The 13,402-nt window shown below is 38.9% G+C and overlaps 2 protein-coding genes across 2 annotated transcripts; one reads left to right on the top strand and one right to left on the bottom strand.

Annotated features, from left to right (window-relative positions):
• Positions 1 to 71: 71 nt before the first annotated feature.
• LOC110845119 lies at positions 72 to 2,316 on the top strand. Its single transcript, XM_035848757.1, has 4 exons — positions 72 to 288; positions 360 to 1,845; positions 1,913 to 2,073; positions 2,154 to 2,316. The coding sequence occupies exons 1-4, from the start codon at positions 247 to 249 to the stop codon at positions 2,283 to 2,285; spliced, it is 1,821 nt and encodes a 606-aa protein (XP_035704650.1). The 5' UTR covers positions 72 to 246; the 3' UTR covers positions 2,286 to 2,316.
• Positions 2,317 to 2,357: 41 nt separating this feature from the next.
• On the bottom strand, positions 2,358 to 7,522 carry LOC118434686. The gene is made up of 18 exons (XM_035848754.1): positions 7,335 to 7,522; positions 6,893 to 7,080; positions 6,715 to 6,820; positions 6,592 to 6,632; positions 6,498 to 6,527; positions 6,189 to 6,433; positions 5,521 to 6,128; positions 5,332 to 5,442; positions 5,072 to 5,254; positions 4,865 to 4,994; positions 4,587 to 4,791; positions 4,404 to 4,513; positions 4,181 to 4,339; positions 3,941 to 4,114; positions 3,726 to 3,864; positions 3,346 to 3,658; positions 2,753 to 3,284; positions 2,358 to 2,649 (listed from the first exon to the last, which is right to left on the bottom strand). Exons 1-18 carry the CDS (start codon positions 7,520 to 7,522, stop codon positions 2,398 to 2,400), a joined length of 3,714 nt encoding a protein of 1,237 aa, XP_035704647.1. The 3' UTR covers positions 2,358 to 2,397.
• Positions 7,523 to 13,402: the final 5,880 nt, after the last annotated feature.

Below are 13,402 nucleotides of genomic sequence, written 5' to 3'. Positions count from 1 at the left end.
GTCATGGCATAGCATGTTCCTCTCGTGTGTCGGATTCGGACTTTTCGGATCAATACTTTCAAAGCGGGACAGAGTATGAAATCACTCCGGGTGGGTATTTCCATCTGACGATAAGATAACACGTTGCGGAAATAACTTTCACTGTGCAACTAATTTTGTCATAATAAAGTGGCATTGAACATAATAATTAAAACAAAAATTTTGAAATAAATAGGCCTACACCTATTGAAGTAGGTAATAACTGAAATGTGGTCTCATCACGAGCTGCATCCACTATTCAACGAGCTGGTAATTATTTTTCTGCATAAATGATCCTCGATAAGCCACAATTTCTAACTTTTCCAACTTTTTATTTACAGACGCTTAGCAAAATTTTGTCCAACCTCTCACTCCCTGATCTGCTAGAATGTCGCTTGGTGTGTCAAACGTGGGCAACAAATCCCGAAATTATGCGACGAATGGGAGACGAAGTAACAATTTGTTTAAACACTTATCCAATTCTGGACAAATTTATTCAGTTCATTACCGAATGGGACGACTTACTCGGAAATAACGCATCCTTTCCTTTCAAACGGTTCGACTTCCACTTCACCGTCCAATGTCACCCGCTCTGCGACAGTGCACACGCCCTGAGTGAAAGTGAAGCGGAAGCAGCCGCCCTCGGAAAAGGAAAGCTGGCTCAACTATTTCAAAAAATGAAAGATTCCTCGTCCTGGTTGCGGGTAAAATTTCTAAAATTAACTCTGGATAAGACACATCTTGCCAAGGATGGGCTTCAATCTCTCCTGTTGTCCAATCCCTCCGTGACCGAGCATCTGGAAACCCTTCACATCTACAATTTGTCTCACAGAGCCGTTTTTTCGCAAGGTTTTCTCCCCTCTTTCGAGAAAGCCGGCCTTCTTAGGAATCTCCGAACCCTCATTATGGACGAGATCCGCATCCCTATTACCGAATTCATGTCCGATTTCCTCTCCCAGTGCGGAAATCTGGAAGAAATCGTGCTAAAATGTGACAAAAGGAGTGATTGGGAGAATCAGAAAGGGATTTGGAAAGAACATTCTCCTCTAGCGACCTCATTTATCAAAGGATTGGTCCAAATCTGTCAAAATAAAGCATCAAAGTTGAGAGTGATGCGGTGCGGAATTCTGGACCTGACTCATTTCCTCCTCCTGACCCAACTGGGGGCGAAGGGACTGTTACGTTTGACCCACCTGGAGATGTACTGTCCTGCGAAGGACGTGTCGCCCGACGTGGTGCGAGACTTTCTTGAAACCCAGGCCACCTCTTTGAGGGTGTTAAGGGTCCTCGGAAACGTGGACAAGTTGAGAAGAGCAGTGGGGAATAATAGTGCTGGAAATCAGAAAGATTTATCTCCCGAGTTTGTTCTAGTCTTACCGGAGAAAATGGATGTCCTGACCGAGTTCCAGTTATCCGGGAGAGATAAGGACACCCCAATTCCGGTCAAGTCACTTTGCTTCAACAGTGTCCAATTTCCATACTTGACAAGTCTAATTGTGTGCGGATTTGCGACAAATTTGGGCGACAGGATGGATGACTACTTTCCCCCAGTGTGGAGGATGATGAAAGTCAATTCATATTGTGGCACGTTGAGAAAGTTGGTGCTTCCAGCGGAAATAAGAGATTCTGAATTTCCGGCTAGAGTTGTCCAGTTATTTCCGAATGTGACCGAGTTGGAGGTCAAATATCCGAATAGTGACTTTCTCTCGGCAGTATTTAAAAGTTTCCGGAAATTGGCAAGCTTGATAATACTGGCAGAATCAAGCCTCTCGATTGAACGGGGGATGATTGGGGATGATCATTCCGATGGTATCGACAGTTTGACAAGTAAATATTTACAAAATTTTAATAATAATTGTCCAATTAATCTTATCAATTATATATATTTGTGCAGGGTTGAAAAGTCTGAAAATCACGGTAGAGACGGAACACCATGAAGTTCCTTCTGCATTAACGGATCAAGTCGCTTACGCAGCATTAGTGAGGATGAAAACGTTGAGGAAATTGGTGCTAATCTCGTGCTGCTGGTTTGATGGGCCTTTTTCTTGCAATTTTGTAATATTATATTTAAAAAATTCCATTATGTATGCATTCTGTTAATCTTTAGGTACTTATACTTTTATAATTTTGTATAGTTCTCGCAGAAATGCCGGCAAGATTTGGTACAAGAAATGGAAAATTGCGTCATTATCTTCACACCCCTGGAGAAAACGACTTGTTGTTTGGAAAATTCGGGAGAAACAGTAGCAGAGTTTTACGGGTCATAACTTTATAACATTTTTTATTATGCACTTTATAATTTCATACCGTTTTGAGTTTAATAAAGGAATAAATTGAACACATGAAATAATTAATACCTTAACCAATTTCTCGCTATTTTCACTTATTATTGGATCTCTCAGGAGTGGTTTCTTGGCTAGGCGTCCTACTTCCTCCTCCTCCAGGTTCAAGCATTGTGGATGTTGTACTAATATACCTTTTCCCTTGGGCACGATACTGCTGTTTTTCCTGTTTAAGTTTCTTATCTTCCTTATATTTCTTGAGGGGATCAAAGCCTACGTCTTGAGCGGGGACCGAAGTTCTCCTAGAGGCGGTTTGACTCGGTAGTGCTGTACTTCCGGAGGCACGTTTCTAGTCACGATTAATAAAAAGGACATAAGTATAGTTAAGTATAAAAGTAAAGTAGAAAAGTATAGTTCGAATTGGATCTGATAAGTAATTAATTAGTAAGTACCTGCTTATTCGACTTGCTAGATTTGAGCACTTGTTGCTCCGAGGTGGTGAAGGATTCTAATTTACTTGGGGTTGGTGACGATGGATCTTGCATTGTGGGCGATGCCATTGCTTGAAGACTTTGGGACAAGTCTTGCTGTTGCTTATTATCACTTGATAAACCGACTCCATCTCTTGGCCACTTTTCCCATCGTAGGTCCTGACCCACGTCCTTAAAAACACTTTGGCCACGTTTGCGAAATTCTTTAAATGCACGAACAGTCGCTCCAGCCTCACCGTGTAGAACGTCATCAAGTATATTTGCATATGTCGTCGTTTTATCATGATCCTGTTCGACAGAGGTTAGCCGTTCCTTGTTCTCGTTGTGATGATGATGATGCCTTTCCTCTTCGTCGGCCTTGTTCTGATGATGATGCGGCTGCTTTGGGGCTGCCTTTTGATCCGGGGTTTTGAATTCATCGACGTCAAACATGTTGTGAGCTTTTTGCTTAGCTTCAGAAAAAATTGATTCGCCTGGACAGTTTAGACCGTATCTGTGCACAGGATATCATAATTTAATTTAATATATATGAATTTACTTGTATTTCAGCAAACCTTGTTTCTATTAAATATTTCAAATTCCTCTTAAAATACGGGAACTTTGTCGCCAAGAATTGTATCGAATCCTGTGAAATTTGTAAAACTTCGACCCTTGTCTCTGCCCGGTATGATTTCTTGTAGCATTCATCTCTAAATAGGGCTGGAAATCGTCCAAAGACATCACCCACGTTGTAAACCTGGTCGAGATTGACATTCAAGTTGACAGATTTCTTCTTTTGGCCGGATGGAGGTAGGATGACTTCTTCGTTGGGGTCCGGTTCTTCCTCTGGTGGGTCAAATAGTGGGATTCTTGTAGAGACGACAAGACCTACCGATTGTCAAATGCTTTATCTAAAAGATGTGTGTGTATTATTAATTAAGGAAAAAATACTCACCGTTCAACACGACAAACATTGAACTTCCTTGGTCTCCTTCTTTCACGATGCAGATGCCCGGAATGAACGTCGAGTGGATAACACGGGCAGACAATTGACGAATAAACGATTCTTCATCATCACCTCGAAAGTATGGAATCTTCACAGTAATAAAAATAGACAAGGTTACATTTTTCTCGTGCACTACAATTTACAATCATGTAAATTTCATATACGGTCATCAAACAGGGTCCAAATAGAGCGTTGCAGACATCAATTTGCAAACAGATTGGGAGAATTGTGGTCGCTTTGCTATAAGAGATCCCCCTGCTGCGGTCCCACATCATCAGAAAGTACATCATCACTTGATTCTGACGAGTCTCAGAGAGACCAATGTTCCTCAAATGTGTCTAATACGGATATTGTGTAATATAATTAATTTTAATTAATAGGGTAATTAATTAAGTGGTACTTACCACCAACAATTGGACCTGATACATGTATTCCCGATGAGCTTTAGTAATCGACGCCATCCCCGCGGTGAAGTCGGATAGGATAACCGATAGAATGAAAGCCCCACAGAAAATGCACACGATCGCAACGCCCATTTCTTGCGCAGTATGAGGAACTATGTCCTACAATTATGTATAAGACATGAATAAATAATCACCAATTGATATAAAAAATGTAAATTATTACCCCAAATCCTGTAGTCGAGACCACTGTAACGACCCAGTAAAGACTTCTCACCCACCATTTCCACTCTACGAAATCTTTAGGATCGTCCAATATTCCGTTTTCAGACTTAACTGGGTTCATTGCAGATTTATCATTAATTTCAATCCACGTTACAAATTAGGAGCACGCTTGTTCTGTTCTTACAAACTGTTGTCCACGTGTCAGACCCGTTCTTTGCGCACAAATCCGACGCGTCTGCAGAAGGTTGACACATTGAAATTGTGTAAAAGACGCAGGCCAACATATGCGCCATGAGACAGAAGGATGACACGGAAATGTTGATTTTGTACTGGAACGTGGTCAATGAGAGGTCATACTGCCGTCCGATTTGATACTTGTAATATTTTACCTACAAATTTTTAACCGTATTATGATCCAATTATTAAAGAGTAATTATTACAGTAATAATTAGTATTGCGTACCAAACGGAAAATTTTTAGGAGATAGATATATTTGTGATCTGATGTTCTCAAGTCTTGATTACCCAACTCGATCAGAATTGGGATGCAGGCCACGCAATCGAGCCAGAATCCTGATGGGTCGAGGAGATAACTAAGGATAAGAAGATATCGAAAATTAACAATTCGACCCCATGAGAGCGTTGCATATTGTCGTACAACTTTTTTTACCTGAGTGCTATTCTACCATTCGATTTACAAAATACGCCATTCTTCACCTCAAACGGCGTGATGAATTTAAGCAGCATGTGAACCAAGTACAGAATTTCGATGCCATAGGAGAACCTGATGACCGCGTCGGATACGGGGCCAAGACTGTGATGGTCTGTACCACTTTCGCGAATGAAACAAGTCCTGTGAAGTAAATTATTAAAAATAATGCGGAGTTTTATTTGTTGTAAGTTTCTAAATTTAATTAATTGATTATGTACTCATAAGTTGCAATGGCCGCAGTAACGTAGCCCATCCATATCATAAGGTAGTTGAAGAAATTGATAAGCTGGCATTTTGGATGAATCAGGATAGCGAAATTGGACCCACCCCTATAAATTATTAAGAAATTGAAGTTACACTAGAAAAATTCTGACAAATTAGATATTGGAAATTTAGGGATGACTCACTTTCGACGCCCTTTCGCAAAGTAGACAATTGGCAAGTTCTCATCGAGAGATCCATAATCCACGAATTTTGACCAGTGATACCACGAAAGTTTGTACCTGTTTGACTTCAAATTTTCTCTAAGACTCAGCGCCGCCTTGATCATGGATCTTCGAACCTTAAATGACATTACGAGTTCCTGCTTTTCCTCGACTGTCATCATTTTCGTCATTTTCATCTTCTCTTCGAGACCAATCTCAAAATAGTCGCGATCCCCATAACGTAACCTACTCTCCAAAATGTCCTTCACGTTGGAGTACCTCGCCATCAGAATCTGAAAACTGTGCGAGGTGAGATAATAAATCTCCACGTTGGTCATGGCCACAGCATTGTATCGATTTCGGGCTTTAAACATCATAGAACTTTCTCCAAAGCAATCGCCAGACTTTAAAGTGCACAAATAGTTGTAGTTGTTGTCGCAAATGAATACTTTTCCCTTTGTGATGATTCGTAACTCGTTTTCCAGATTTCCACATCGCATTATCCTCTCACCACGACGAAAGTACACTTTGCGCAAATAGCTGGACATTGTACGCATCAGGTTGGATGTGAATTCGTGGAAAAGGCGGACCTGAAATTCGTTAATTAATCAGGTTATGTTATAAAATGTAGAAAAATATCTTGCGCTCACCTTGGCCAAATCATTTCCGACCAACTCTTTAAACACGTCCGACTCCAATGACGGGTGAAGATCGGCAAACAATTCTCTCGGGTGAAGACCTTTCGATCTCTCCCAAGTGTACATTAAATGATCAAAAGTTGACTTCATGAGACGCTGTGGTACATTCTGCCTCAACATGACGAGTCGAAGGGTGGCGACGCTCTCAACAAATGTGGCACGAATCTCGTCACTGTCCACTTCCGCTGCAGTGATGTCTGCAAAAATCATACGCGTTCATGTAAGTATGCTTATTATTTTTTTAGCACAAGTATAACTCACCAGCGATGACACAGCGCATGAAAATAAATCCTATTGTGGTTAATGAATTGTCAATAAAAATCCTATTAGAGTGATAATTTTTAGGCCAAATTACCAAACACCGTCATTAAGATCAACATAATGACATCAGTTTTTCTAAGGTTAAATCAAGAATGATAACAGGTATTAAATGCATAAATTGAGTTGAAATAAAATAAAAACTTAAAAAATAGCCAACCTGAGGGTAATTAGATCCCCAAATCCGATGACGAGAACGACCTGGCTGACGTAATACACTCCAAGGATCCACTTGCACAAGGGTGACGTTACCAGCTCAGCATCCCCTGAAGAAATATTGTACATTTTCAAATCGAAATGCGTAAAAACTTAATATGTTTTTAGTCTTTCAGTATTACCAAATTTTATCGTGGCCCAATAATCATTCCCAATTTCTACCTCATTCGGTCGACGCTCTAAGCAGATTGGCATTCGATATTCGTCCCCTTCAACCCAAAAACTGGATTCCCAAGGACATGCCGTAAACAGACAAATGGCTCCGAGAAATGTGCAGACGAAAATAGTTGTGCAAACGTAGAGAATCAGCCTGAAAAATGTTTAATTGTTTATAGAGTCACATAAATAAATTACTTATTTAATATATAATTCAGTTCTAAGTTTTATGAAAATTCTCACAAAAGGGCATTCCGGTGTTTGAAAATTGTATGCGTTATCTCAAAAACGACAAAAATTCTTTTCACCTGAAGAAACAGGAAGTTGCAGGATTCGTTATAGCATCGTATCATGAAGCAAATGACTATTCTTACATGAAGAATTCTTGTCCATCTCAATTTCGTGTACCAACTTGCACCTTCTCCATAACCCCAGTTATTCGTCCAACCAAGGAGAGGAATAATCATTTCCAACGGGATACATGCCAAAACATCCATGATAAACGTTCCATGCATCACATAATTAAAACAGGTCTTTAGCGGATGCGAAATCAAAAATGTGGACCCTTTATTCGTGCTGTAGTAGCAGTAGTGCATCTTAATATATCTAAAAAGGAGTATGAAATGCTAGTTTTTTTACAGTTTTTTAAATACATGTCTACATACATATCGACAACTAAAATCGTATCCAGGGTCCACTGCACAATACGGAAACCGGGTCTCCGAAATCTTGTAAATGTTTCAATGCACAGCAGAACAAATGTCAGAAAGGCAAAGACACTCATGAGGCTGGTCCAAACTCTGGCAAAAGTTCCAACCGGGTGAACCGTTCGACGCATTAGAAACAATCTGCACCAAAAGGACAGAAATTTATCAGAAATTGTCAACTTTTTAAAGACAAACAATTTTAGCTCACTTGAAAATATTCCCGAAAGTAATTGTTCTAAACAGTTCGTCGTATTCCTGGTTTAAACGATACGCATGCTTAATTTTTGCTGCGTCTGGTCCCTTCGTAGTTAGATAAGGAGTAATCATGCTCTTTTTTGGGGGTGGGGGAATAACTACCCAATCCTACGAAAGTTTACATTGTGAGACACATTACAAATTATTTACTTCGAAGTTTTTCTATACGATGAATGATATTTTACCGGAATGCGATCAGCTACGTCAGTGACCTTTTTGTTCATTTTGACCAATTTCGAATATATTGAGACCATCTCTTCAATTTTAGTGGCAAGGCGGATCTTTTCATGATCAACTAGTATCGCATTATATACAAATAAAGTAAACGGAAATGCTCCATACATTCAAACGGAAAATGACGAAGGTTACCAAAATCCCAAAATTCTTCATCATGCGACATGGCCTCTTGTAATTGGTGGAGTTTTATACTGTACAGGCAACAGTGACTCAACGTTTTCACTTTGAAGTGACACGGTTCTCCGAATAACAGGTCACGGAGGCTGTTTAGAACCCAGCAAATTAGCACGAATAAAACGACCCAAGATTTCAAAAGGAATAAAATATTACCCAAAATGAGACGACGCTTCCAAAATGTTCATTGGTTCATCAGACTCGTCCGAGAAAATCTACAGTGATTGGGACACATTTTTAAAAGAATGTCAACAAATATTTACGAGATTTTATAAAGTACCCCCATAGATCCATATTTCACCTAAAATATAAAAAAACTTTGCCATAAAAAAATTGTCATATATAAAGCTCAAAAATGCAATAAATTTTAAACTCGCCAAGTACATGACCCTGCGAATTTCTCCACGTTGAAGGAAAGTCGTGTTTGGAGGGATTATGGCACGATTCATTAAACTGGATATCCTGACAACCACCTCAGACTCAACTTTCTACGAAATATGGTTAACTGATGATGATAACTATAATTACTTATCATACTATTTTGATAGAACTAACCGAGAAGATGGGTATTCCTTCCAATATTTCGACAACCTCGAGATACAACACATCATTTCTCAAGTACTCTGGCGTATCGTACATGACATGATTTATCCCTCGGGCAAGGGCGACTCCGCCATCAAGCTGATTCTGAAGATAAAAATACTCTACGATCCTGTCCCTGTTTCGAAAAGTTCAATTATACTTATCAAATATCCACTTGCATCTCGAGACGTATATTTTTCGAAAAAAATATTTACCTCAGATTCTCACACAACGAGTTATCCGTCATGAATTGTTTCACTGACATGAGTTTTTGTTGGAACAAGAGCCTTCAAGAGAAAATGACTTTGATTCTGATGCAGGTGAAATTATATAAAAAAAATCCAATTAGTGTCTCACTTTGGTCTAACAACGCAACTTAACGCTGATGTCAGTGTCGCTGTGTAATATCCAATCAGGAAGAAACCAATCAACACGAAAATTATAGCCCACAACATTTCAACAATAGTTTGAGGAGAAAAATCTCCAAATCCTGCACTCGTCAGGGTGGCCGCAGCGTAAAAAATGGAGTACAAGTATCCCCCAGTGTCCCGAAGCGTTTCCATCCTCATCCAACGAGGAGCACTTTTGAACTCGGTGAACTCGTAAGCTTTTTGGTACGACATGAGCCAACTATCGTTGTGACACACTTCACCGGAACCATTCCTAATACAGGAATATGTAAATATGTACAATCTGCTAATTATTTTGGGCTTATCACGACTCAAACTTACGGGTCATCATAGCAAGCCAATACGTAGGTGATGCAAGCAATGAAATGAATTCCGTACAATAAAACGAGAATAGTTCGAGCCAATCTGAACCAAAAGAGGTGAAGGGGATGGCGGTTATCCATAAATTGGAGGTATCGAATGACCTGCGATAATATCAAAATTAAATGTACATTTAATTAGGTACTAGATATTTCATGTTAAGCATTACCTTCCATAATTTCAAACATTTGAACACTGTTTCAAAAATTATACTCGGTTCTTGTCGTACTTTTGCGCTAACCATTAAACAAATCGGAATTGCGGCGAGAATATCAAAGTAAAAGACAACTTCTCGATACCGCACTTTCAAACCGTCCCAAAATTGGTAATAAATGCCTGAAATTAATTAACTGAAGTAAAGACTGCATTATAAAGTTAAAATATTATTACTAATAGTTGAGCACCATAAACTGGGGCGGACGAAATTATCTCGACCATCAAGTCCCCCATGTACAAAAAGTTGATGGGATAGCTGATCGAGGTCAAAAAGTAGCACATGGACTCCTCAAACTCAGAGTTGTCGCCAAAAGAGCAGCAGTACGGACCGACAAACGATTGAGCAAGGCAAACCACCATGATGGTTCCTGTTTTATAAAATTCTAAATTTTTAATCAATTTATGACACTCTTAAAAATTTTGGTTTAATTGATTCCTTTCCATTCCAATAAGGGACCCATTTATACATCGAGTCCATAATTTGTGGCACCGTGCAGGTAATGTAAGGTGTAAGGTGATTCTGTGCAAAATACACCAGAGCAATCATTAAAAATTGCCAATTATTGGTAGTTAAGTAATTTAATTAATTAATTATGCACACACCTTCACGACCTCTTTGCGTTCGCAAGGAGTATCGAAGATGACGAGGTCTTTAGTGTCATTTATCACATCTTCGATGACTTCTTTGTTTCTTCCGGAACCCCTGCGCCCAAAGAAATTTTGAAATTAATGGCAGATGTATGACGTCAATATATATTTCTTAGGGTATAAAATTTCACCATCTCATAATTCTACGAATACTTGAAGGTTTTGGTTCGCTAGGATTGTCATAATCTGTCTTGGCCTGGAGGAAGGACAGATTAATACGTTCAGGTCAGACTCCTATTTAAAATAAATTATTATCCGTACTCACCCCCACCCAGCAAACCGGAGGTAAACCAAAAATCTGATGAGTATCGTACAGTTTGAATACTTTCGTTTGACTTTTTGACCTTAATATTGCAATCTAAAAATAAGCGTAGATAATAATGATACAAATTGTTGTAAATATTCAAGACTTTTGTTTTACTTGGTCTCGGAAATCGTCCATGGCTATGATCAACTCCTCCTTTTCTAAAATTAAGAATTGACAACAAGTCCTCGTCTCCACGCTGGACGTGTAAGGGTACGAAAAGAACAAGTTTGCCTCCCCAATTATGGACCCTGCTCGCAATATGGCGGCCGTTTTCGACATATATTTCGACATTACGCGACATTCTCCTGTGGAAACGTTACATCATTCGAAGAACACTTTCCAATGAATTTATGCATGTACTCACCCTGTAATATGTAATACATCTTATTCGCATAATCCCCCTTGCGACAAAGGATCATTTCCGGATTGTATAACGCCACTTTCACAATTTTTGCAATTGCTCGCAAAAGTGCTTCATCCATCCCATTGAAGAGAAACGACTTATCAAACATTTCTTGACAAATGTCGTACAACAAATCCTCCTGAAATGCTGGTGGAAGGCATTTGAAGAATTGGACCTCGTACACGCCTCCCCGATATGACCACAAGCATTTGTAATACTCTACGACTTTCTCGTCAAACAGGGGCAGCGTTCCAACCGATTTCTGTCACCATTATTATCACACGTATAAAATCATCTTGGCAAGTAAACAATTCATAAAGAAAGGTATACCAAATATTTCAGAATTTCCCTAACTCTGAAGAATAAGTCGAATCGGGCACCATCGGTTTCAAGCTCAAAAGTGGTCAATTGACTGATAAAGTATCCATTTAAAAAAACTGCCCCAAACAACATGAAAAAGATGCACCAAATCATTTCCGTCTCTGAACCTGGCGACTAAAAAATTGATAAGACGCAATATTGAGTATAGATCTTGGATAATTTATAGTTAAAAAAAAACAATATTCTAAATTCTACTGCTCACCGTGTCTCCATATCTGTAAAAAAATTAAACTTCAATTACTGGAATTCATCCGTACGTAATCTACACATGTACGACCAGTGTAGCTCATGCACTCACCCGACAGTGGTCACGGTCGCAGCGGCGAAATTTGTCGATAACACATACATTTGATACGGTTTTTCTGTCGGGTAACCATACTTTTTTTGATTCACTACTCGCATCCACGTCCCATTTAACATTTCTCGGTTTCTGAACAGCAGAAAGTCCAGTGGGTCCTGTGAAATGGGTTACAAAAAAATAAATTGGTAGTAATGCGAATTAAGAAATTAGTCAAAAACCTACTAAATTACCATTCCAACCAGATACATCAATAAGCAAGATACCAAGTGGATAAATCCAATGTACATATTAGTAAACCTCACAAGGAACCTGATACAAATTATTCTTTTTTATGATATGTATTGAATAATCTAAAAAAAACACTAAAATGAAGATATTTTTACATGAATTTTTCGTCTACTTTCCTTTCTTCTTGCAACATTGTGAAAAATGCGTAGGATCGATATAGACGAAGAAAACGGTTAAATTTACAGAAATCTACGTAACCCAAGTACTGCAAATTTTCAGAACCCACGAATTCGAAGAAAAGTTGATGAAATGGAGTAATTGATATCAAATCCAGGAGAAATTGAGCCTGTGAAGTAAGATAACTACATATCAAGACTTTACTAATTTTCGAAACTTTTATAAAAATACAATTTTTGTCTCGAACCATAGAATAGCGAACGGAAAAGATGACAACGCTAACTTGATTTCTGTAACGCCAAATTTCCACTGCGAGTCGCACCAACACGTCTGAAAATGTAAAAAATAGTGAGTTATTGGACCTCAGTTTTGTAAAAGCAATACGTGTTTTTCATACCACAGGAAAATACGGCGTCAATAAAAATTACCGTGGCTGATAAGCTTAATCAAGAAAAAACAGTTAATTTCCCAATTTATCCAATTCTCAGTTCTTTTAAAATGATATCAAACCACTCACGACTCTTCGAAGAAGGCAAAGAATGCGGCAAACGTGATGAGGAAAAATGTCAACAAATTCATCAAATATAAAATACACTCCCAGATAAAGCTGTACCTACATTCATTTCGAAATTACAATTCAATTACAGTTTGACAAATTATTTTTTATCAAATTCACTCTAAAAACTAATTTACTTTGCAATAAGAAGGATACACGTCGGCAACATGACTTGTTGTAGTCGAAATTTCGTGTCGTTTCTTTGGTACGGGCGACAACATTTGTTGACGGGGGGAAAGTCCTCCTTCTCACTGGAAGGAATTCCTGGGTTGTCGTCGACCCAGTCGGGGTGCGGACCATGATGTTCTGTGTGTAATACATGGGAATATTATGTTATCATAAGTTATCAAGGCTTTAATTCTGGGCTAAATATCTTCACCAATATAATGCTCATGAAGTGGTCCTTCAATATCTTCAATATTATTAAGATCGTCAGTGGGGAAAGAATCTGGGTGACTCCCTATGTCCTCGTCGGTATTAATGTCGACGACAGGATCAACAGGAGGATCGACTGGTTGTTCAATTTCCTTCGTT

This window comes from Folsomia candida, unplaced genomic scaffold (assembly GCF_002217175.1).
Source record: "Folsomia candida strain VU population unplaced genomic scaffold, ASM221717v1 Fcan01_Sc002, whole genome shotgun sequence".
NCBI classification, from domain to species: Eukaryota; Metazoa; Arthropoda; class Collembola; order Entomobryomorpha; family Isotomidae; genus Folsomia; species Folsomia candida.
Note: the sequence above shows the minus strand (reverse complement) of the source record. Positions and strands in the feature narration are given on the sequence as shown.